A 27,049-nucleotide genomic window follows, 5' to 3' on the forward strand; every position below is an offset into this window, starting at 1 on the left:
AAGTAATATAGATTTGAGTGACATTTATTCAAAGCTAATAGTATAAAAAAAGCTGTAGTTAATTTAATAATAAACCATCTGATGCCTGATGTCAAATCCGCTAAATTAAAGGTAAGACCTTCATTAACGAGAATGATTTTTACATTATGGCCATAGGGCCTCAAAATATACTTTGAAGGAAAGACAGTGAAAAGGTGTGTGAAAATGGATACCGAACTTTTATATTTTTGTATGGATATTTCCTATAGTTTTTCATTTATTTTTTCTAATTGCATTGTACGTAATTAGAACAGAACATACTGTAGTATGATCATGGGCCAAATCTCAGTTTTTAAATTGTTACCACCTTCTGATTACATCTGGCTCAGGACTTTGTTGTGTTTGTAAGCTTTTCATTTTAACTTATGTCAATAATTCTTTTTTTCCATTTACATTCTTTTGCATATACACTAAGACAATCCATGCCGTTTCGACCTGCAGAATCTTTGCGTGTGTTAGGTAAAACAATTTATAATGGAAATGTTTATAATGATCTAACTGTAGCTTCATGAATGTCAATGCTATAAGATAAAGAACATAACATGGTAGAAACAGAGGTTGTTAAAAAAAAACCAAAACACAAACAATAAAACCCCCACAACTTAAAAAAAAAAAACAAAAACAAAACCAGAAATAAAAACAAAAACAAAAGAAAAACAAAACAAAACAAAAACAACAAACAACCAAACAGTGAGTTTTCTGTTTAGAAAGATTAAGTGATAGCTATTTCATAAAGAAAGGAGAAAAATACAGCAGCCTTATGCAAAGGCACAGACTGTGGAGATTTCTCTTCTTATTGCTGACTGAATTCCCCCAATCTCATAAAAATGGACCTTGAATTCTAAAGTTCATCCTTTTCCATACCCATGTTGCAAAACTATAGCAATTTTTCCTTCCTTTGTATTATACTATGATGTGATTCTTTGTTTATAGTAGTTTATTTTTGAGGAGGTTGCTTTTTATTATAACAGGTACACTGGAGACAAAGCCCCAGTAAGATGAAAAAAAGATCACTCAACCTAATTAGAATCAATCATTGAAAAATATTTAATTCCTTCATCTGAACTGTTTGGTGCAGTGATGATGCTGAAAAGTGTACATCAGTCATGGTTAAAGGCTGTAGATTGCAGTCTCTTAATCAATAATCCTCCAAGTAGGGCTCAGGTGGGGTCACAAAATTTAGGTCACCTAACTTAGAAGTTAGGACTTGTAGAGCTGATGCACAATCTATTGCACAAATGGAACTTAAAGTGACCTGAAGACATGAGTCTTGGAAACGGAACTCTCAAATCACGTTGATAGAAAAAAAATCTTTGGAACTGCCACTGTCTGTACAGGAAAGTCTCCTAAACTGAAAAGAACAAAGTTGATACTTCATTCAGAAATAAAATGCATTATTCTTCCACAGCTCTGGAGGTATACAAGAGAAGAATGTGCTTTTGATCACAGTTACAGGAGACAGTTATGCACCATTCTATGCAAATGCATAAACTGTACATAACTGCTCTATAGAAGTGAAACTTGTGGACCAGTGCTGGTGTTTTGTCTTTTGAAAGTACCCAGTTCATTTCGGAACTCATACTGTGTGCTCATTCATCTGATGAGCTACATTAATACCAGCGAGACTGATAGATTAAATATACTCCACGTTTCAGAGAGAATGACACAGAAAATGTACAGAATAATTTGCATTACATTTTTACCCTACTGTTCAATGAAAAAAACGTGTATATTGGTCTCATTAAATCCATTCAGAATAACATTTTCTCTGGACTACTGTGAAACTGGAAGATATTTACATATCATATGCTGATTTTTATGTGTATATAAAATATGTTATGTGAATATGAAATGTGTTTAAGAGGCAATTGCTACGTACTGCTTTTTAAAATGCATATTGCTATGCTTATGTTATTATGTATAGATATTACAAAGAAATATTTGAAACTTTTTTTTTTTTTGTGGACTGAAAACTAAACTTTTCACAGGTATCTTGAAAAGAAACAGTGCCAAAACTTTGGTTTTTCACATAAAACAGATCCCCACTTTCTCTTAGGAAATCCATCCTAGACATGAAAGTCTGTTTTGTTAAAACACTAATCTAATCAATATATTTTCAGTAAAAAGCTTCAATTTGATAATAGCTAACAAAATAGAACTAAAACTGATTTTATGAAAGTTTTTTGCATGTCTCATTACATTAGCTGCATTACTTGTATGCTTAAAATTAAGCATATATTAGTTTATAGGTTTGGGATTGATGTGCTTGTGGCATAGTTAAAAAATGAATTTTCACACAGTATATCACACATACCAAACACACAATACCACACTATACCAAAGCAATCATTGGTTAATAATTCAGGTGTTTCAATTCTGGGAAAAACTATGTTTTTGTCAAATATTTTGAAAATGGAAATTCACTGTCATGCAGTTTGCTGACTGTGCTGGAGTTTAAATTTTGACAGAAGAAGATTCAGTTTCAAATACTTAAACTTTATTTCATGTAATTTAGGACCTACCACAGCTTCTTTCAGATATGTTATAAAAATACAGCTCCTTTGAGGAAAAAAAGCACAAGGAGCCATCCAAGCTAATTCAGGAGAAATAACATTTAATAACCAACTGATTATGTAGACCCACTGACTTGACGAATGGCAAGTAGCCTTTGGAGTGAAAAAGTGTTAAACATCGCAGGTATAGTAACAAAGTGGAAAGTCCCTAGATGTCTTTTTTAGTCTTCTTTGGAGGGATTTATTAACATGATAGATAGCCATATGACTTCCTCCTTCTCTTTGCATAACTATTTCTAGCACGCGCACAATCATTTGACATGGGAGTTAGAAGATGTGAAGATTGAGATGGACGTCTATTTCTCTGATTTTTAAGTGTTAATAAGGCAACAGTACATATATCCACTAGGTTAGTGCTTTCCAAATTCTCCATTGATTTCTCTCCTGTTATTTCAAAGTCACCTTTATTGAGATAAGCATCTGCTACATTCCCCTGTCAGAGACAGGATACTAGGCTGAATAGACTTTCAGCTTAATCCAGTCTAGCTGTCATAAAGTCTTACAAACTGTAAGTTCCAGAAATAAAAAGGATCAAAATTATTAGTGGAGATTCAAAAATATAATACAATCATACAAAATAATTACTGTCAGGACTCCACTTTACAAACATATAAAATGCACTTACTTTGAGGGTGAGAGGGGGAAAAATCCTTCCATTAAAAAATATAGTCACAAAGCTTTGAACAAATAAATTCACACACTGCAGAGTAAAGACACATACATGCATGCAGGCATGCACGTACATACACGCACGCGTGCGCACACACACACACACACACATGCTTAGAGTTTACACTGCATTCTTCTGATGCCATGATTATTATTTTATTTGTACACCCACCTTTACTGCACATTCTAAACAAACAATAGACAACAGTGTAAGGAATATTTTTTTCCTTAAAACTGCAACAAAACAAGTCTCAACATTTGCAAAACATTCCTTTATTATTAGAAATAAATTATTTTGTATAAAAATTAGCATGCGTTGACCATTGCATTTATTTTAGCATAACCCAGGACTTAATTCAGTCAGCCGCCACAAGAAACAAACTCATCTTCTTTTACGAGTTGAACAATGTAGGACAGGAAAGGAAATTGTCACAGTCACAAAAAAGTACTTACAAATATAACATCAGACATGATTTATTTCAACAGCATTTTTTTCACAAGCTAACATTTGTTTTCCATTTGTGATTTACTTCCTTTTGTGAGAGAACAGTCCAGAACTTGACACTCTGTCTCTATGTTATAAAACTGGACTTTTCCTTTCCCCTGTCACTTTCGCCTTTTGCCTCTTGTTTAATCCTTGTCCTTTAGGAGACTGACAACTGATTTGAATGTAGTCTACTGATATTTCCAAAACTGAGTTCTGGCGGTGGTAAAGTCTATGTTTGCAAGATCCCATCCTGCAGGTCTTCCAGTGAATATCATCCCTGTTCAGTTTGCCTGATTGCTGTAAGTGACATAAGTTGTCTTAGTAGAGGAGGCTGTAAATCAAAAAAACAGAAATAAACAACAATAAAAAAATAAAGTTCAGGATTTTTAGAATCAGGAGAGGAAAAAAAATACCCACATATTTATCATTTGAACTCAGACAATGTCCAACTGAATTTCCAAATAACATAGCCCATGTACATGGAATAAAGTAACACAGTTTAAGCATGTATATAATCAGTGTGTAACTTGTATCTCAAGTTTTGTCTTCTTGATGATGATAACTTTTTGTTTGTGACTTGGGGAAGCAGAGGGCAATAGAGAGGAACAATGTTGAGTGGTTTTAGTATAACCATAACAGAATTTCAACATACTATTTGTCTGGAATTATTTTGTCTGATTTCTGTATGGAAGTTTTTTAATGTAGAGCTTGGATTTTTCTCTCTCTTCTGGTGGTTGAAGAAAACTTTGCAGCTAGTGGTGGTTTGTCCATCTAGAAGGAAGCTTATGCTCCTTGAAAGGAGCAAAGCCTAACATGGGACACGTCTCCAAGTTAGCAAAACTGTGTAGCTAGTGCCTACAGCACATATTCTCTGGAGAGCCTTTAGACACAAAGCATCTGCATACAAGTGAGCCAGAAGAAACACTTCACACACAGAGAATTATCTATGTTGGAAAGGACCTTGGAGATAATCTAGTCCAACCGTTCACCTAGCACTGGCAGTTCCCAACTACAGCATATCCTTAAGCTCTAAATCGACCCGATTCTTAAACACCTCCAGGGATGGGGACTCCACCACCTCCCTGGGCAGCCCATTCCAACACCTAACAACCCGTTCTGTGAAGAAATGCTTCCTAATATCCAGTCTAAACCTTCCCTGGTGCAACTTGAGGCCATTACCTCTTGTACTATATCTTATTACTTAGTTAAAGAGACTCATACCCAGCTCTCTGCACCCTCCTTTCAGGTAGCTGTAGAGGGTGATGAGGTCTCCCCTCAGCCTCCTCTTCTCCAGACTAAACACCCCCAGTTCCCTCAGCCGCTCCCCGTACGACCTGTGCTCCAGACCCTGCACCAGCTCCGTTGCCCTTCTCTGGACACGCTCGAGTCATTCAATGTCCTTTTTGTAGTGAGGGGCCCAAAACTGAACACAGGAATCGAGGGGCGGCCTCACCAGTGCTGAGTCCAGGGGTCAGATCCCTTCCCTGTCCCTGCTGGCCACGCTATGGCTGACACAAGCCAGGATGCCATTGGCCTTCTTGGCCCCCTGGGCACACTGCTGGCTCCTGTTCAGCCGGCTGTCAATCAACACCCCCAGGTCCCTCTCTGACTGGCAGCTCTGCAGCCACTCCTCCCCAAGCCTGTAGCGCTGCTGGGGGTTGTTGTGGCCCAAGGGCAGCCCCCGGCATTTGGCCTTATGGAAACTCCCCCAGTTGGGCTCAGCCCATGGCTCCAGCCTGTCCAGGTCTCTCTGCAGAGCCTCCCTACCCTCGAGCAGATCAACACTCCCACCCAACTGGGTGTCAGCTGCAAACTGACTGAGGTTGCACTCGATCCCCTCACATGTGAGGGCCTAGGCTGTATTTTAGAGCTGCCATGCTATTATGGTCTTCTTATGTTGATGGTCAGCTAATCATGTCTTACTTTGAGCAAAGCTCACATGCTTTGTTCAGAATGGGGCAATATACTGAGATATTAAACACCTTTACTAATGTAGAAGTGAACAACTGTGAATCTTACATGGAATTTTGTGTCAGCTTCTAGACCTTACATCTTATCCCTTTGCTGTAAAAAATATGGCCCAAGTCTCCACTGTTGTGTTAATGTAGTGGTGAGAAGAGGGAAGCGGTGACATCAGATCTCACAGATAGCTCCCTAATTTTAAACCAGTTGGGTACATGGCAAATCAGATTGATAGGGGACCGAGTGTCTTTTTTGTCTATAATAAGATCTATGTCACACTGCATAAAGAGGAATTTGGCTTCCCAAATATGTTTTATATTCCGTCTGCTACAGACATGTTCTGCTTATGATAGTGAAGACTGCAGTTGGCAGGACGAAAATAATTTGATGGTTGTCTAGTCTATAAATACAAAGATCTCAATTCTATTCCCATACCTTCCTTCCTTCAATATCTTTTTTCTATATAGAATCTGGTGGGAACAACTAAGATAGATAGGAAAAGGATTCTTCATGCTAGCTCCTAAATCCAGCCCAACAATCCGATTATTTGGGAAGAACAGACTACAGAAAACAAGAAGTGACAGTTTCTCTCTTCTGCACCAAAGATTAAACCAAATCAAACCACTAAAATTGCTGCAAAATAATACTAGGTAGCATAATAACTAAGTTTGTTGCTTGCTTTATCTTCATGTTTTCTTTGGGTTTCTGAGCAATTTGATTCTACTACTGCATTTGCCATTTTGTAAGACACAACAGAACCAGAACATTATAATTCACGTATCACTATAATTTTTGTTTCTTAAGAATGTATATACAAGAATGAATAATCAAAAGGGAACTGCAAAATGTAATATTTCTTACTTACTATTGGAGGTAACTCCAATACTTTGTGTCTTGAGGAGCTAATTCATGGAAGATTGCTTCTGGCACATGAAGCAAGTCTTCCACATAATCGATCACAGTATTCAAGCACCAACATGAAATAGCTTTATTTGCATGTGTTGGGACACTTGAAGCAAATATAGCCTCATTTACATATTTCAGATTTTTCAGATGGGATGTATTGCTCCCGTCTGAACTCTCCCATGCTCCCACAGCTGGATTTCTGAGAGGATTCTATTTTCCCTTTGGCCCATTAAGTTCCTTCTGAAAATAATGCAGGACTGCTGAAATGGCACCAAGTTCCTTAAAGCATAAAAGGATCTTTTTCCCAGTTAAGACTTAACAAATAAATGCACATCTGCAAACTCTGCACACTTGAGAACAAAAGGATGGAGGGAGCAGAGCTTATATTTTTCCCTCACCATGAAAATAGGCTGATACGTGATCAGGTTAAGCTAGCTTACTACATTACCCGGTATCAACTCAGTTCTATGATAACTTTTCATGTGTACATTTTCAGCCCACAGCAATGTAACATAATCAGATTTATCACAACTCAGTAAACTGAATTATCTGAGAACATTTGCAGGAAGCTCAAAATACAAAAATAAGTAGTTACTACACCTCACCTGATTTAGAGTAACTCATTAATTTGTTGTGACTTTGTTGTATATCTGAGACTTAAACAATTTTGACAGAATTCATCTAGGACTGATCAAGAAACAAAAATTATCCTATTGAGTTCTGAGGGTTGTTACTTTAAAAAATGATAGCTCAGGAAGCTAGTGTAGATAGTAGATCAAAATGTTTTAAATATATTCTCATCTCCAAACAATGTTTTTTGACTTGATAAATATTGCAAGTGTTATTATAGTTCACTGTAATAAGCCTATAGTTCCTGTTTCGGGATCTGATAGCTTCAGCAGCTGGTGTCCTGCTCTTACTGTTAGCATTTCACAGTAATAACATGAACCACATTTGGCAAGCATAGATGGCCAGAAAAAGCAACAGATTTGGCTCAAAAATATTTCTGGGAATGAACATTCTTTTCTAGCTCCACTTACTATATTACTGCTGGAATGAGGGAAAAAAAAAAAAAAAAAAAAAAAACATCTGACCTATATGCATTTAAAGTACTTGTCATTGTTATGCCTTCTGTAATTGCTTCTGGATTTTTTTTTTCATCCTGTTTTGCAGACACAATTTGTTTTCCACTGAATGTGAATGTATATCCACATAAAACCATGACTATATACATGTGGAAGAAAACATGGGGTAAAGTCTGTTACATGGAGCAGGACAAACCGGAGCAGAGCTGTCTCTGTATGGGAAACAAAAGGAATTACCTGACAGTTTCATCTTCTTACCTAGTTATGAGCATTGATATCACTACCAGTATTTTGAATTGGGAAATGGAAAACACTTACTACCCACTTCTGGTATACTAGGAATAGCCTGATTTTGTGATCAGCTTCATATACTATCACTGAAAAGAAAGATCTACCTCACATGGAGTCAGTGCAAGAAGAAATTTTTCAATGTTGGGAGTTTGTGACTACTGACCTAGTGAAAAGGACTTCATAGAATCACAGAATGGTTTGGGTTGGAAGGGACCTTAAAGATCATCTAGTTCCAACCCCCCTGCCATGGGCAGGGACACCTTCCACTAGCCCAGGTTGCTCAAAGCCCCGTCCAGCCTGGCCTTGAACACTGCCAGGGAGGGGGCAGCCACAGCTTCTCTGGGCAACCTGTGCCAGTGTCTCACCACCCTCACAGTAAGGAATTTATTCCTTATATCTAATCTAAACCTAACCTCTTTCAGCTTAAAACAGTTACCCCTCATCCTATTACTACACTCCCTGATAAAGAGTCCCTCCCCATCTTTCCTGTACGTCCCCTTTAAGTACTGGAAGGCCACTTTAAGGTCTCCCTGGAGACTTATCTTCTGTAGGCTGAACAATACCAACTCTCAGCCTGTCCTCATACGGGAGGTGCTCCAGACCCCTGATTATCTGTGTGGCCCTCCTCTGGATCCACTTCAGCAGGTCCATGTCATTCTTATGCTGGGGGCTCCAGACCTGAACACAGTACTTCAAGTAGGGTCTCATGACAGAGGAGTAGAGGGGGAGAATCACCTCCCTCGACCTGCTGGCCACACTTCTCCTGATATAGCCTGAGATATGGTTGGCTTTCTGGGCTGAGAGTACATATTGCTGGCTCATGGTCAGTTTTCCATTCACCACTACTCCCAAGTCCTCTCCACAGGACTGCTCTCAATCAACCACTAATTGCCCAGCCTGTATTTGTGCTTGGGATTGCTCCGACACATGTGCAGGACCTTGCATTTGGCCCTGTTGAGCTTCATGAGGTTTGCACAGGCCCACCTCTCAAGCTTGCCAAGGTCCGTCTGGAGGGCACATCCCTTCCCTCCAGTGTGTCAACTGCACCACACAACTTGGTGTCATCCTCAAACTTGCTGAGGGTGCATCCCACTGTCCATGTTGCTGATGAAGATGTTGAACGGCACCTGCCCATACTGACCCCTGAGGAAAACGACTCATCAGCCCCCCTCCACTTGGACATGGAGCTGTTGACTGCAACTCTTTGAGTGCAGCCATATCAGACAATTCCTTATCCACCAAGTGGTGCAACTGGAGGGTCATCTGTCTAATCCATGTGTCTCCAATTTAGAGACAAGGATGTCATGTGGGACAGTGTCAGATGCTTCGCACAAGTCAAGGTAGGTGACGTCTGACCCTTACTGACCAGTGCTGTAACCCCATCATAGAAGGCCACCAAATTTGTCAGGCATGATTTGCCCTTAGTGAAGCCATGTTGGCTGTCACCAATCACTTCCTTATTTTCCATGTTCTCTAGCATAGTTTTCAGGAGGATACACTCCATGATCTTGCTGGGCACAGAGGTGAGACTGACTGGCCTGTAGTTCTCCAGGTTCTCCTTTTTTCCCTCCTTAAAAATGGGTGTTACGTTTCCCCTTTTCCAGACAATGGGAACTTTACCACAACTTCTGAAATATGATGGAGAGTGTCTTAGCCACTTCATTCATCAGTTCCCTCAGGACCCACAGATGCAACTCATCAGGTTCCATGGACTTGTGCACCTTCAGGTTCCTTAGATGGTCTCAAACCTGATCTTCTCCTACGGTGGGCAGTTCTTCCTTCTCCCACTTCCCACCTTTGCCTTCTGCAACTTGGGTGGTGTGGCAGGAGCCCTTGCAAATTAAGACTAAGGCCAAAAATTCAGAGTACGTCAGCCTTCTCCATATCCTGGGTAGTCAGGTGTCCTGTTTGCTTCCAGAGAGTTCCCACATTTTTCCTAGTCTTCCTTTTATCATCACCTACTTATAGAAGATTTTCTTGTATCTTTTGATGTCCCAGGGCAGTTTTAATTCTATCAGGGCTTTGGCATTCCTAACCTGATCCCTGGCTGCTCAGGCAGTTTCTTTGTTTTCCTCCCAGGCTACCCGTCCCTGCTTCCACCCTCTGTAGGCTTTCTTTTCATTTTTGATACTATCCCAGAGCTCCTTGTTCATCCATGCAGGCCTCCTGGCTTTTTTACCTGACTTCCTCTTTGTCAAGACCTATGACTCCTGAGCTTGGAGGAGGTGATCCTTGAATATTAAACAGCTTTTTTTGCCCCCTCCTCCCTCCAGAACTTTACCCCATGCTACTCTGCCAAGCAGATACCTGAAGAGGCCAAAGTCTGCTCTCCCAAAGTCCAGGGTAGTGAGCTTGCTATGCACCCTCCTCACTGTCCTAAGGATCTTGAACTCCACCATTTCACGGTCACTGCAACCAAGGATGCCCTTGAGCTTCACATTGCCCCTCAGCCCCTCCTTGTTGGTGAGAACAAGGTCCAGCATGTCACCTCTCCTCGGCTCCTCTATCACTTCGAGAAGGAACTTGTCATCAATGCATTCCAGGAACCTTCTGGATTGCTTATGCCCAGCTGTCTTCTCCCTCCAACAGATAGTGGGGTGGTGGAAGTCCCCCATGAGGACCAGGGCTTGTGAATGTGAGGCTGCTCCTATCTGTCTATAGAGGACCTCATCCACTTGGTCTTCCTGATCAGGTGGTCTGTATCAGACCCTCAGTATAATGTCTCCTGCCCCTGCCTTCCCTTTATTCCTGACCCATAAGCTGTCAGTCAGGTCCCCATCCATCCCCAGACAGAGCTTCATGCACTCCAGCTGGTCATTGACATAGAGAGTCATCCCCACCTCCGCATCTCCCCTTCCTGTCCTTCCTAAAGAGGTTGTGTTCTCCTGTTCCAACACTCCAGTCATAGGAGTCATCCCAACACATCTCTGTGATGCCAATAAGATCACAGCCCTGCAGGCAGGTGCACGTCTAACTGCTCTTGTTTAATCTCCATGCTGTGTGCTTTTGCACAGAGGTATTTTAAGTTGGGTCCCCAATGAAGCTGACTTACTGACTCTAACTCCTTTGTGCTGCTCTTCAGGTGCTCTCCTGCTGACTTGTGATCTCTTTCCAGTCTCCGGGCATCTATTGTTGGCACTATGTGGCATTGTGCACTGATAGTTCACAGGAATGTCCAAAAGTTTTGAAAATAACTGTTTAAGCAGACAAGATGGACGCTGATTAAATCCAAATGGTACAGAAAAATTTTGGGAAGACAGAAAGCCATCTTGGGGTCAAAAGCTCAATTATATAGGGACAACTCTCTGGAGTGCAAATGACTTGACACTGAATTTTTGCCTATGAAGCATTGTGATGCCTGGATCAAAGCCTAGTCAGGATATACTCCCTAGTGAGATCAGAATTATATAGATGTGTTACTGTTAAAATCATGTTTAGAGCACAGTAAATAGGCATTACTCTGCATATATCACGCTACTGAGAAGAAAACTGGCTTCCAATAGCAGCTGTTTCCATGAATTATGTATAATCATAGTTTAAGCAATACCAGACACAGCATTTCTCAATTAGGTACACTAGATAAACATTGGGACCAACATCACTCCTGTGCTTGAAGGAGGTGATCCTTGATTATTAACCAGCCTTCTTGTGCCCCTCTTCCTTCCAGGGCTTTATTTCATGGTATTCTATCAAGAAAATCTCTGAAGACCCAAGCTTTTCTTATTAACATTCTTTCTCACCTTACTGTGGAATTTCCTTCTTTGACCTTCCCTCAGAAGTTTATTATTTTGCAAACTCAGCAAAATCCATCTTTTTTTCATCTGAATTTTCTTTTGGTGACTTCTGAAAGTTTGAGTTCTTCATATTTCCATGCTATTTGATCCACAAGGAATTTCATTGCCTTTCTCCTTTTGTCCTTTGTAATATGTTATAATCTGTATAAATGCATAGCTCAGTCTAGGAGATTCACACATTTTGAAGGGTCATGAGTTTTTCAAGTGAATTGGTTTGCACTCAGTATCCTCCATGCATCAGCAACTACTGTATGGTAAATTTATGGACTATTTTTATACAGTCTTCAAACTGGCAAACACTGAATTCAGTGGGGGGTTGCATTTTTCTGAAAGAAGTACAATATTTTTCTGCAAAATTGGTACTGACTTGTCGGAATGTGCTCAAGCAAAATAGTACTATCCAATCTCCTGTCAACATCATCAAATAGTAATAAATTTTAAAATCCTTCATTCGCAGTAAAATGACTGAAAAAATTGGCTTTAATTGTAACAGCTGCTGTCCATCCTGTGTGACCTCTAACTCCTCAATAGAGACCAATTCTCCATTAGTACTATACTCTGGGGGAAAAGTTACTCACTCTACTACTACTACTATTATTATTATTATTATTATTATTATTATTATTATTATTATTATTATTATTATTATTATTGTCAAGTCCAGTTTATAAGACTGTATGTCATGTAGTGGAATGGAAACTATAGTCCTCTATTTTCTTCTATACCAGAGCAATTTAGAGATGTGGGAAGATTCAAGAATTTTTCTGACATGGAAAAGAACTTTTCCGACGTGGGAAAGAACTAACCCATGATGTATCAGAACATGTAATGATTAAACTGTATATGTATTATCACGATTTTGTACCAAGATGGATAAGACCACAACAAAACCTGGATAGGAAGTGTTATTCTGGGAAATATTAGTACTTGTGAGTTGTGATAAATGAACAAGTTGACAAATATTAAGGTGGAAAGGTTAAAAGCATTATTTTCACTTCCATACCTAACTGTAAAATACAAATTATGTTAACTGTTCTCATTCTACTTTTTTTGCAACAGCCTTGGAGTTTTTAATATACAGTGATGACCATAAATATACCTCATGAACTGTCAGGACATAACATGACTCGCACAGCAATGCACAACACATCAATTTAGCACTAGCTAAACCAGATCATTTTAAAAAGATGTGGCTTTCTATTCTTTATTAGCCTCCTGTGAAAAACAATTTGTTTGAAACAACTGTAGGCATTTCTGCATTCAGCAGTACATGAATTTTGACCCACCTCTAGATTCATGCAGAATGAGCAACAAAAAGAATGAAGTTTATTATTAAAAGAAAGTGCATTCTTGTGAACGTACATCTATTAGGAAGTGCTGCCACTCTTGACCATGGGAAAGTCTACAGATGACTTACTGTTGGTTTCAAGACTTTCACAGAGCTCAGTTTTGACCTCGCCATTTGGTCTGTCATTTCCTTTCTGGGACAGTTTGCTTTGCATTGTGGCAGCTGTCACCACAGCCTTGAAGCTCCGCTTCCGTTTTTGAACATTCTGCTCTGGATGAAAAATGATAATATAAACCTTGGGCATGTAGAGCATGCCTAGAGACACAGAAGCACTTAAACTCATGGAGACAGTAAGTGTTGTTGTCTGGATGTACATCTGGGGAAGGAAAGAAACAACATAAAAATCATTGTTATATTGATTTAATATAATAAGGAAAATAAAGTAATTAACAAAAATACTAAGTGGAAAGGGAACAAATAACGCTACCTTTTCTGTACACACATCAGAAAGACCCTTGACTTTTGCTGCCTATAATTATAGTCAAATATATGGCTGTTTCATGTTGGTTTTTTAACCTTAAGTGTAAGTGGCAAAAACAACATAATATTTATTAAACTTCATTCTCATAATATTAATCAAGAAGCTGTAGCAACCACATTTTCAGAAAAGAAACAAATACATCTGTACAGGAAAAGAGGAGTGACAGTAGGGTTGGCATTGTATCAGCTACTTTAAATACACAGACGCCTCTACAATATGCCACGTGGTGATTCAGTAGTGTGTGCAGCATGGCTCAACTGGCAGCAGGCATAATCCAAATGTTAAGAAATCTTTTATATACTCTTTGAGTTTCAAGATTGGAAAAAAAAAATAGTTTCTCTGTAGAGAAGATTGAATATTCTTGACCTTTTTGTTTTAACATTTCCAACTTACTGTTGAATTCTAGTCACAATGCTCTGTTGGCACACAATAAACATATTAATATGTCGCAGTCCTAAGAAATCAGAAAATCAGGGACCCATGAAATCAGATCAGAAAGGACCTCAGTCCCTTATAGATACAAAGGAAAAATCTGACATTTCTGAGTGACTCTGTCTATTGTTTGTTATCATCTACAAAAAGAAAGCAACTCTGATCTTCCAGAAAATAAAATTCTAATGATCACTCCATAAAAACAACAGAGAGAAGTTTCTATTTGGAGAAGTATTCAGATAGAAATTAGAATTTATTAGAAATACTAATTGTAGTTCTGCTTTTTTCTTAGGAAATTATATTTTATTCAACATTTTATGAGACAATTTTACCTTATAGTTCTGTGGGGTTTCCTAAACTAGTAGGAAATCTCTCAGTAATCACATTGTTATACTGAAAAAGATAATGACCTAAACCCTGCTCACTGCCTTGGCAGAGGATTCACTGACATTGTTGTCTGGCATGATTTTAAGCACTGGCCAATATTATCACATTAACCTGGAGATAAGGTAGCAAGTTTGTCTGCAATGTCAGCTTCAGATCATCTGATTTTATGAAATGCCCTTGGGTAACTTGGCCTTTGGCAGAAAACTAGAGATATAATAAACTGATGTGCATTCACTATTATAGTTGAACATTTTTTAATGTTTTACAGCTTTCAAAGTCTTTCCATTAGACACTTTCTCCTTAGAGAACACAAATAAACTGTGCTCTCACTTAAAATAGGTGAGAAATGTATTTTGGAAGAGTGGACTTTCACTTTGAGCCACCTTGCAAAGTATCTGTACAATTGTACAGAAAACTGCCAAATATTACCATAAAATGCAGGATGAAAAGACTGACAATGCTTCAGAATTTGTAAGAAGCTGAACCTGCTTTCAGGGACAGCAACAGAGTGAAAAGACAATCAGGATTGCCTTCCTATTGTGCTGAGGAAAGTTATAGCAGCAACACCTTCTTCATTTCAATAATACATAAAGAAGATACATCAGCAAATAACACAATACAGTTTTTTCTCACACCAGCAAAATAATTCCCTTCCTTTCAATCTCCAAAATGACAGTGGTGTGCCTGAAATCAGAGCTTGACCTACATTTTGCATGAACATTTCTAATGAAAACTTCACACAGTTACATTAATAGCAGTTGTTTTCAGACTTCTGTGGAAGGACCTCTGTGCAGATGCATGTTCACATTCAGACAGAACCAATGACATATCCATTTCTCTCTGAAGCAAGTGGGCTGATCTCCAGTTAAAATGCTACAGCAGTGGATTTTTAAGGGTTAAGCAAAGCATTAAGTACACAAAAGCAAAAGTATTTTGTTTCCTAATGATGTATATATTTCTTAATGGGATTTCCAAAATTGAAATCAATTCAAGTAATACATTTAACAAACTGTAGTGCATGTGAAAATTCCATTAAACATTAAAAAAAAAATCCTTTTCCAAAGCCTTATCATTTTTTAAAATCCAGCTCATGGCAGTTAAGTGGCTAGCTGAGCCTCACCGTGGAATCTGTAACAATGCCTGGCATTTAAATATATTTTTAAGTCCTTATGAAGTACCCAAACTGTAAGGCTCATCTTTCTCTCATAGATCAGTATAAGAGTTAGGCAATAAAAAAGGGTAAAGAATCTCTGGATACTACAGAGTAAAATACATACATTCATGCAAGAGTACTAGTCATATTAGCAATAAATACGTCCATTATGGTGGATCTGAATGACCTTTTTTGTGATAAGTCCCACAGTGTCAAGCTCTAACAAATACTAAAGAGAAAACATGTCTGCCTGAAGATTTACATTCAAGTAAGCTTCATGAGTGAATTAACTCTAAATCTGATCATGCATTCACTGAATTAATATGAACCCATGGATTTCAATGTGCTTAGTGCAGGTGTTTTGCATGAGCTATACCCTCACTTCTGATGTATTTTCTGTGGATTTAATTGAAAAGACCAGCACAACAGCCTATTTAAAAAAAAAAAAAAAAAATCCAAATCACAGATAGTTTCTCTTTGCAGTTCATATGCAGTGGGATTTATTTCTGATGAACACTGTGCTTTTGAACTATCCATTATAATTATTGAAACATTAAAACTAGAATGAGTTGGGAATTTTCTGACAGAACAGTTTTCAAATGGTGAATATAGTCCTTAGAGAGCTTCAGCCTCAGGGATCCTGTTTTGCATGGATCACCCTTACTACTTACTCTTTAATTAAGCTAATGAAAAAGAAAGGCTTCAAGAAACTTGCTAGACTTTGAAACAAAGGCTTTGAACATAATACTTACATGCACACATTGTGTGTGCTGTATACATCAGCCTGACTCCATATGCTAATGAAAATGCATACTCAGCTGGAGACTAGTTGTCAATGACAGCCTGGGTCTGATCCCTTCTCCTATTAGACACATAGAATGGTTTGGGTTGGAAGGGACCTTTAAACGTCATATAGTCCAACCCCCCTGCAATGAGCGGGGTCATCTTCAACTAGATCAGGTTGTTCAGAGCCCCGTCCAGCCTGATCTTGGATGTTTCCAGGGATGGGGCACATACAACCTCTCTGGGAAACCTGTTCAGTGTTTCACCACTGTAAAAAACTTCTTCCTTATATCTAGTCTGTATCTACCCTCTTTTAGTTTAAAACCACTATCAGTTGTTCTATTGCAACAGGCCCTACTTCTTTTTAAATGGCCATTTGCAGGCTGAGAGTCTGTTTATAAACAGGAACATCCACCTGCATCTAATCTTTCCCAGTTTTGGAATACCCCTTCCTGCAGGCTGATGGCGCCTGAAGTCTAGCAAACAGGATGACACAGAGTTGGTTTGACTTTTGTCTAACTCTTGTTTTATCCCTGATAAGAGGATAATGTTGTTTTATGGCTGTGAATTCTGCGTAATTTTATTATTCTGGGAATGTAACTACTTGTAACTTTTACAGAATTAGCTGCTCTAAAAATCAAGGAGCAACAAAAATAGTTCTGTTTAATAAGACATGAGGTCTGAATAATTTTTTGTGTCTCACAGTAGTAGCTCTTTCTAAGTTACAGGAGAATAAAGGTCCCTTTCTCACAATTCATGGCTACACAGAAATGAATTTCAGCACTCCTCACACTAAAATCCCTTCTGAACTACAAACTTTTTGTCCAATAAAGCCTTTAACAGATGTAGCAAAGACTGTTATATCTATTCTCCTGTTCTTGACAGTCAGAAGATATAAGACAGAAAACTAAAAATATGATAGCAGAAGAAAAAAAAACACCACCAATCTTAATACTATGGGAAAAAATTGAAGCCTAAATAACTTCTTGTCTCCACCCCCCATCCCAACCCCACCAGAATTGATACAGGACTTCTTACAAACTGTTTTCCACCTCCACAATTGACAACAGTTTCCTCAAAACAGACTGACTCATGTAGATGATCTAGACCCTGTGTAGCCACTCAGACATATGATCTGTTTATCTCACAAATGACTTGGACCCTTTCATCATCACAAGTGTCCTACAAACTTTGTAATATAGTCTTTGACTGCCTCAGCAGGTAAAATAGAAAATATCTGTGTGGATATTTAGGGATCTTCTATCTTCTACCATTGATTCTAGGACTATGTATCTTCTTCTTTCTACTCTGAAATTTGAAATGTGACACAGGAAATATTGGGGCACCCAGAAAGTATATTTTAGAAAAACACAGACATTCTCATGGCTTCTTCAATTTGGAAGTACTTGAGACTGAACTATCTCCTTGATAACCTGTAAAATTTCTATGCATCAGAGCAGGTGTGTGCACCAAATTGTCCCAGCACAGGTAGCTGAATGACTACTTCTCAGCTAGGCTTCACTGCTTAGAACTAAAATATAAATATCCCTCAAGTCCCCAGAAGTGTCCAATGCGTTTGGTGTTTGCAGACGCAACATCATGCACACAGCATGCCTTGAGTTCAACACAAAGCAACCACTTCCATTACAGAAAAAACCACCAGTGGTAATGTCACAACTTTTGTCCGAATTGCTTCATTGGTTAAGGCTTCCCCTACTTTCACACATATGATTATATTCAGGCCCTCTTCAGAATTGCTGCTTTTGTCATGCTATTTATTTCATTTTTTTCTACTCAAATAGAAGGTACCTCCCATCCAGCCTGTTCCCTAATCTGGTTTTAACAGTGCATCTTGGATAGGTGGGAGATACAGCTATTGTGTTTTCCTGAGTTAACTGATTTTGAGTTTTCCACTTTGGTGCAAGTATTCTAACTGCTAGTAGTTGTAACACAGAAGATGAACAAGACCAGTGGTTAGTGAAATGCTAAACCACAGAGGGAAGGCTCAGTACATCTCAAGATATCAGGGTGTCTAGTATAGATTCAACTCAGCTACTTGCACTCCACAGAGAAGTGGATGTTTAAAAAGATGCAGCTGGTCTAACGTCTCTTACTGGCTAATTCTATACAACTTGTCCTTTAGAAGTGTCTTTCTCCACAGGCTAAAGAAACAGCCTTGGCATCAAACACTGGAGTCTGAACCATCCTGCTGGGACAGATATACCTAGACAGGTACTCTTGAATGTATCCCACAATGCCAGTAACAGAGCAGAAGATTGGATTATGATTTAATTTTTCCCTTATCCTTGTTATCAAATACTTTATGTTTTTTTATGTGAATCTTCTCAGCTCCTTCAGCCATTTTCACTTTTTAAGGTCAGAACTGTAGCAAGCTTCATTCCCCACAAGGGTTTTTTGCTCTCATTCTCTCTCACCGGTCTTGCCTTCACTCTCAGCTGTTGGAAGCCTTTACCAGATCATTTGTAGCCAGAAGATAAATGTTACATCATAAAACAGAGATACATGTCATCTATCCACAGGCATCCCACAGATTGGGAAAGACAGCAAAATGATCCGTTTGTGGTGGAGAGAGCATGAGTGGTTTTAGTCTCAGAAAAACACTGAGAGCATTCATAGCCATCCTCCCTCTGCTGCAGAATCTAGAGGGCTTAGAAAAAGACAGTCTCTTTCTTCTTTTAAAGTCATGCACATGCCATAACACTACAATTGCTTTTGCACGTGTTGCTGCTTGTGAAAGAGTTGACTGAATGACAAAAATGTTTCACAGTTGTGTTCACAAATCAAAAAGAAACACCATGCAATGGATTCTACACCAAAAATCAACATGGAAAAGGCTGGCTGGAGGTGAATCTATTTGAAACCACAAGACTATAAACAAGGAGGGAACAAGGATGGCAAGGTGCCAATAACTGACAAAAGAATTCATGCTTCTCGGCAGAATTTCCATCCCCATAAGCCTACACCTACAGATTTTTATTGCTTTCAGTACACAACATACTTTTCTGTCTGGACCTGTGGGAAGAAAATTAATCTTTTCTTTAAGAAAAATATTACAGGTGCAAGTCAGTCATTGTTTTGCTCATATAACAAGATTATTTTCCACTTACAAGATGAACTTAATGGAATTAAGCTTCTGCAAACATTTGTTCAGTTAGAAAACATGGGAAACTACTTAACATATATATTTTTTTTTAACTTTTAACATTCCTTACCAAACTACCAACTAAAATGAGGCTTTGAGAGAAAAAGCCAAAGCCTGCTCACAAACATGAAAGTACAACATTCATTAGGTTATTATCTCAAGCAGTAAACTTAGACTGTAATTCTTTACATTGCAGAAAAAACTAAGAAAACAAATCCTCTTTATCTGTACATTTCAGTTGCTTTCAGAAACTTTAAGACAAAGGAAAGATCTAATAACTGATTTTAAATTACATGTCTGACAGCTTTAAAATACATGAACTTTCATTAAAGCTTGGATGTAGGAGGAGCTATAAAAGTTGGGGCCCTCACTGGAACTTGTATATACTTGCATTTCAGAAACTGAATTACGGTAATGATTTCACTGTTCATATTTTCCATTTAAGTCTAATTTTGACCTTTCCTGCAATATTTATAAGTAATCCCTTTCTGTTCATAAATTATTTTATGCAAAGAAATGAATGGTTTTACTACATCTTTCTTTAGCATTGTATTTATTATTTTAAGGTAGGTAGATACAGAGAACACAGAGTTGTCAACTGCTCACCTGAAATGGTATGTTCCAAAATTACACATTGCAAAGTTTGCACTGCATAGATTTCCCTCCAAAGTGTTATTTCACCACATGCCTAAAAGTAACCTGAGTTCATCCAAACATTTTCCAGTGATCTCTCAATACCTGATTTTACCATAGAGGTAGAGTAGAACAGCTGTATCCCAAAGACAATTTCTGAAATTCAGATAATAGGAATTTGAAGACATTCACTTCACAAAGCTTTACTAATCTGTCCTGTCATCTGGGAACAACTTCTCCTTGGGTCAGCAATGGTTGTCCAACTGTGTGTATTTCTTCATCTCATTTCCTAACAAGACATGATTGCTTTGTCACACAGAGGGTATCAGGATACCATTGTAATGTATCAAATAAAAAGAGGGATAGTTGATCTCTAGGACCAGAGAATAACTAATATAACAGTAATGCTCTACTACTGTGTCTATATGAAACAATGCTATGGTATAGGCCTGGGCACTAAAACTTTACTGCCTGCACAGATAAACTGTTAGAGCACTCCCAGCATGAGTGGGCCTGGGCTTGGACCACCTCACACTCTCCCACTGTTCCCAAGATTTTGCCCACACTTTGGGATGATTTCCACTTTGTAATGTTCATATACCCATACTGGGTTTGCTGAGAAATTGAAAGATTTTAATATTACAAACCTAGACTATGACAACTGGCTTCATGACCTGTAAGTATTCTTGACAACGTAAAGTTACTATTTTAGATAGAGCTTAAGAAGAGGGTAACACAAGGAACATCCATGCAAACCAGGGGATTAACTGATTGAGAGCAGGTCTGCAGAGAAGGACTTGAGGAGACTGGTGGATAAAAAATTAGATATGAGCCAGCAATGTGTGCTTGCAGCCCTGAAAGCAAATCATATCCTGGACTGCATAAAGACAAGTGTGGCAAGCAGGTCAAGGGACGTGATTCTTCATCTGTTAGAGCAGGTCCAGAGGAGGGCCACAAAAAAGATCAGAGGGCTGAAACATCTGAAAGAGTTGGTGGTATTCAACCTAGTGAAGATAAGGTCTCTGGGGAGACCTTGTTGTGTCCTTTCAATGTATAAAGGGGGCTTATAAGAAAGACAGAGAGAGACTTTTTACCAGGGTCCACAGTGACAGGACAAGGGGCAATTTCTTTAACTGAAAAGGGATAGATTTAGATTGCATGTAAGGAAAAAATTTTTTACAATGAGGGTGATGAGGCACTAGAACAGGTTGCCCAGAGAAGTATTAGATGTCAACTCCCTGGAAGTGTTCAAGGCCAGGCTGGATGGGGCTTTGAGCAAACTGATCTAGTGGAAGGTGTCCCTGACGATGACAGGGACTAGATGATCTTTGAAGGTCCCTTCCAATTCAAACTATTCTATTATTCTATGATTTTATGATTCCTAGCACCATGGCACTTTCTCAACATGGTAGACTTTAAAGCCAGGTGCCATTTCTATTGGCAAATGACACCCTTAACCATAAAATTCTAGAAAATTGTCCTTTTTTCCCTTGTTCCTTCTTCTTCCCTTTGTTTGTTTCAGTATACAAGTTTTAGATGCTTTAGCTCTTCTATAGTTGATACATTTGAAAAAGCTTTCTGTTGATGTGCAAGCCCTGTAAACCTAGTCTGTGGTTTTACAGAGAACATAGACATCAGAAATTACGTCATTTTGTGGCAAAAGATGGAGAAGATTAGACTGAAATGTGTTGCATTATCAACTATTCTGCTCATTGGGAAAGAGCAACATTTTTGAAGGGAAAAATAAGTTCAGCTTTACTTCATCTGCAACACTTATTACAGTGTTTTATTAAGAACAGTAATAAACTAAAGTCTGCTTCTTTACAGTTGTCCATCCTCAGGACATATCATGGAAAATGCTAGGCACAGCCCTGAAGATGCTCAAAGTAATTTAAAATATCAGTAAGTAATTTGATTCTTTTTTCTTCTTATAAATTAGGTTAGATACCACACTATCATAGAGCTTACATGTACCACAGCACAAAATTTATTGCAGTATTATGGTTTTGAGAGGGCCTTGCGATCCATTCATCTCATCAACTTTACTATAAATATAGAAACACTAGTCAATCACTAACCAAAGACCAATCTTTCCATGTGTTGCAATGTGTATGTAAGTCCTGATAATCAGAAATACTGAATTCCAAAAGCTCAAGTACAAAGAAGGTACTCACAACTTATAAATCTAAGCTAAAAAAATCTCCAAATACCAGTAAAAAACAAGTCAATATTATATAACCATATTGGAAAAGGTCTGTGCTGCATGGAAAAACTAAGGAAGGAGATTATTTAAAAGTAATTCTTATGCTATACATTAATTGAATGTTCAATGTAATGTAGAAGTAGGAATGTTATGGTATATTGTGCTACACTTAAAATCTTCTTACGGGCAAAATGCCAAGCAAAGAATTTATTGTTAGTCTAATTAAAATCTTAACAGCCTAATAAAATCTATAGCAAATATTATTATTAATCCAGTTACAATGATACTAGCTTTTACTGTCTGAATTACTTCATTATTACAGGAAAATCTCCTTAATAATGTAGCTAAATCTGTTATAAATTAACTTCTGAGTACCAGTCTCTTTTCTGCAGTGATACACACCCTATCCATCCTCCTCTTTTTCCTAAGAACAAAAGATTCAGCCCTCTGCAAGAGGAATAGAGGGAAGGAGAGATTATGCTGAGTTGTCAGCATCTGAAGTCCTTCACCAGGAGGTGCATGATTTTCATGGCCAGTGTTCCCTCCCTCTTAGTCTTGGTTCCAGCTGAGATTACTTTTACACATTTTCTAACAATGTGTGCTTATTTGCTCTTTTAAAAAAATTAGTTCCCACCTACAATCAGTCTATCTGCAACCATTAACTGCTTAATAATTGGAATTAAGTCCCTGTTGCTTTGTTACTGAGTGGCTTCACAGATTTTTTAGATCTTTACCACATACAGTAGAGAGCTAAGGGGAAACAAGTTAGGCAGTAGTCTCCCAACTGCTAGACAATTGTTATCACAACTACCACAAGCTCAGGACACAAGCCAAAATATACCCCAAAAGCCCACATTGACAGGTCAATACAAAGACTGTAGCCTTTTCCTAGTAACAAAAAAACATATTTATTGGGCTAAAGCTGGGTATTCTGTACAACAGTGCACTTCAACCTTACTTCCAATTTTATCCAATAAAAAAATGTTTTTATTAAAAGATTCCCAGATATTTTCTATCAGAACTGTAGTCCGGCCTTCGAATCGCTTTCATACTCCTTTCAAACACCTAGAAAATTAAAACTCTCATTGGTCAAATGCATTCTAATTTGCACAATTTAGATCAATTCCTCTAGATGAGATGCAGCACAAATTAGAGAATAATTTTATTTTTTCTCTTTTATAATTTTTAGCAAAAATTATTTTATGTAAGATGTTTATTATTAATTCAGTGTTCAGGTATCTACTTTGAATGCAGACTGTATTTATCCTAAGTCTACATCAACTAGCAAATGTGTCAGGTGGACAACTATTCAGAATAAATTCATGTAAATTGGCACATCTTCAGTTATAATCCACTTGAAAATATGAGAACTGACATTCTGGAACACTTCAAACTCGAGGAGCCAGTTGGCAACCCCAAAATTGTCACTTTCTTATGCATAATTGTCTAGTGATAAAAAGGAGAAAGAAAGCTGCCTTACCAGAGAACTAAGGAAAGATGGTACCAAGAAAAAAGAAAACAAGTATGGCTTGGATTTAATTCATACTGCATGTTTAAAATGAAAACTGAATGTTTTGCTATAAAACAGAGAGACCATTGTTGACTGACACATTCTTATAACTAGAGTATATTGCTGCATAGAAAGCAATCTTTTTTTCTTGTCCATATTTGAAATTTACAGAGTATTAAAATCCTGTCCAATACTGACTGAAGATCTATTTCCTACATTCAAAAAACATAGAAAAAGTTTAACTGCTAGTTTATGCTATTAACTGCATTTTCATTTCTGTTTTCTGAAGTCTTTTAAGTATGCATTATACCTGAGCTAAAGAGATAACTGTGCTCTATAAATACTATAAACAACCTCTAACTCTGTAATAATTAGCTTGCTACTAAATATAGTTTTTAAATGTGTTTATTTATTTAGTGCATATGGCTTAAGTGTCAGATCAAGTACCTGACAGAGACAAATATTATGTGAAGTACACTTGTTCAGAAACTAATTTTATTTAGCATCTTTAAGCAGGGCATAATTAAGTTACTCTGTCATACAAAAAGATGGAGGCTTTAAGTAAGCAACATCTGGTTACCCCAATGGCTGTACAACTGCAAGGTGGCCTTTGGCAGGAAAAGCTGTGCAAACACAACCAGTACATTATGCTAATGGGAACAACGTAATGAGCGAGGAAGCAGCTAAAATGGAATGACAAAAAGAAAAACAATCAAACAAGTCCCTTCAGCACTTAGCATGCATTTCAATTGCAATTTGTGAACAGAAATCTTATAATGGTTGTAACTAAGTAGTAACCTTATTTAGAAATGTTTGGTGAGTCTGTTTCTTATGTTAGAATAAGTTTAATGACAGCAGGATGAATCCACTGATGGTTGCTGCCTTGACTTCAATGAATTTACACTGAATTGCTCCAAGTGGTGAACTGATCAAAACATATAAACTAATAAAAATACGTTATCATTCATTTTCTCTTGGATCTTTTAGAAAAAAATAAATTAACTAAACTGCAGTGTAAGTGGCCAAAATTAGCCTTACAAATATGTACATTATAAAAGTATTTCCTCCTTGTTACTACTAATCTCTAAAGTGTTCACTTGAGTGTTACTTGCCTTTGTGTCACTCAGATTTTTTTTTTGTTCCTTAATTCATTGTGACAATGTTCCAGTTGAGTTTCTCTGTCATATTTCATTCATTGCAGAAGGCCATTGTGAATTTCCTGCCCAGCTCTGGAACAAATTAAAATCCCCACTAACCAGAACTGGATGTTAGAAGCAGGTGACAGGTTTCTAGCTGTAGGGCAGAGGGATGCATGCTATTCATGATGCATGCATGTTGCATGTTAAATACAATACATTCTGTGCCGCATCTAACCCACAGCCCTTTCAAAGTCTACTCCAAAAGTACTTTAAAAATAGGACTTTTCAATATAAGACTTTTCATATAAGACTTTTGAAAGACCCTATACTGCAGTAGAGGTTTGAACTCAGGTGGCAGCCAGATGCATCATGGCCGGCCGCTCACCTCCCCCTCCCCCTGCTGGTCAGATAGGGGAGGGACAAAAGAAGAGAATTCATGGGTTGAATAAAAAGAAAGAGTTTACAAAATATAACAAGAGAAAAAGACTAATAATAGTGAGTTCAAAAAGCAAATGGGTAAAATGAAGCAGTGGCTTACCGAACGCAGCGACCGCCCTCCACAGTAACAACACGGCCTAAGGAACAGATGGGTGCCACAAACCCCCAGCGGAAAGCAGAGAGAGAGAGTGCGCCCGCCCACCTGGGCATGACATCACATGGTATGACAATTAACTCCATCCTGGTTGAAATCAGGACAGTCTCCACCCCTTATTCCATACCATTGACGTTATGCTCAGGTTTCCAAATATATCTTAAGGAATCACCACCCCTTTTCCCAGGTCTCACATATCATTCCCTTAGTCCATGGTCCATCCTTCCACAATGTCTGATGAGTTCATTCAGTCCATAACTTTGGGTTTCATCTGTCATGACAGTCTATAAGGCTGAGGAATGAGGGTGGAGTTGGCTCAGACAGTGGAACAGGAGGCTTTGGATGTGGCATGGGGATGTTGCAAGGCACTAAATGCAATAACAGGGTTATTTGACAGTTTGATTCGTTGGCTATTCTCACCTAAAATTAAATCTCCTTGAGACACACATTGGACTTCTCCATCTTTCTGCATCACCCACCAAGTGCACCCAGGTCCTTGGGCAAAAGTAATCCCACGCATGTGTTTACGTTTACCCAATGCATGAGTAATCCAGATGGCCTTGCCCAACGTATTATTTAATGCACAATATGGGGGCTTTATCCTCCTCCACAGTATGTAGGAGGTTTGATTGAGCAGGGCCAGCTTGCTTGGCAGATTCTCTGGTACTGACTAACCAGGTGGCTTTTGCTAAACGCATGTCCCAGTGTTTGAAAGTTCCACCACCCATTGCTCTCAGTGTAGTTTTCAGCAATCCATTGTACGGCTCAATTTTCCCAGAGGCTGGTGCATGGTAGAGAATGTGATATATCCACTCAATACCATGTTCTTTGGCCCAAGCATCTATGAGGTAGTTTCCAAAATGTGTCCCATTATCTGATTCAATCCTTTCTGGTGTGCCATGCCACCATAAGACTTTCTTCTCAAGGCCTAAAATGTTGTTCTGGGTAATGGCATGGGGCATGGCATAATTTTCCAATCAACCAGTGGCTGCTTCCACCCTTGTAAGCACATAGTGTTTGCCATGCTGAGTTTCTGGGAGTGTGATATATTCAATCTGCCAGGGCTCCTCATATTTATACTTTGACCATCGTCCTCCATACCAAATGGGTTTTAACCATTTGGCTTGCTTGATCGTAGCACATGTCTCACATTCATGGATTACCTCTGCAATAGCATCCATGGTGAAGTCCACCCCTCGGTCATGACCCATCTATATGTTGCATCTCTTCCTTGATGGCCTGAGGAGTTATGGGCCCAGCGAGCCAGAAATTGTTCACCCTTATTTTACCAGTCCAGATCTACTTGAGACACCTTAATCTTGTCAGTCTGATCCACCTGCTGGTTGTTCTGATGTTCTTCAGTGGCCCAGCTGTTGGGTACATGGGCCTCTACATGGGGTACTTTCACAATCAGATTCT

General features: G+C 38.5%; 1 protein-coding gene across 3 annotated transcripts in view; it reads right to left on the reverse strand.

The window, feature by feature from the left end:
- Positions 1-2,607: 2,607 nt before the first annotated feature.
- Positions 2,608-27,049, reverse strand: part of GRM8 (glutamate metabotropic receptor 8) — a 358,606-nt gene continuing 334,164 nt past the window's right edge. For 2 of the 3 annotated variants that reach the window (XM_026868299.1, XM_026868301.1), the window contains 2 exons: positions 13,169-13,470; positions 2,608-4,099 (listed from right to left, as the gene is read on the reverse strand). In XM_026868299.1, coding sequence (XP_026724100.1) covers positions 13,174-13,470 — 297 coding nt within the window. In that variant the 3' untranslated portion in view covers positions 2,608-4,099; positions 13,169-13,173. The remainder of the gene's footprint in view (positions 4,100-13,168; positions 13,471-27,049) is intronic. The other variant, XM_026868300.1, reaches the window with a different exon arrangement.

This window comes from Athene cunicularia (genome assembly GCF_003259725.1).
Source record: "Athene cunicularia isolate RWA chromosome 1 unlocalized genomic scaffold, athCun1 chr1_part2, whole genome shotgun sequence".
In the NCBI taxonomy this organism is placed as follows: Eukaryota; Metazoa; Chordata; class Aves; order Strigiformes; family Strigidae; genus Athene; species Athene cunicularia.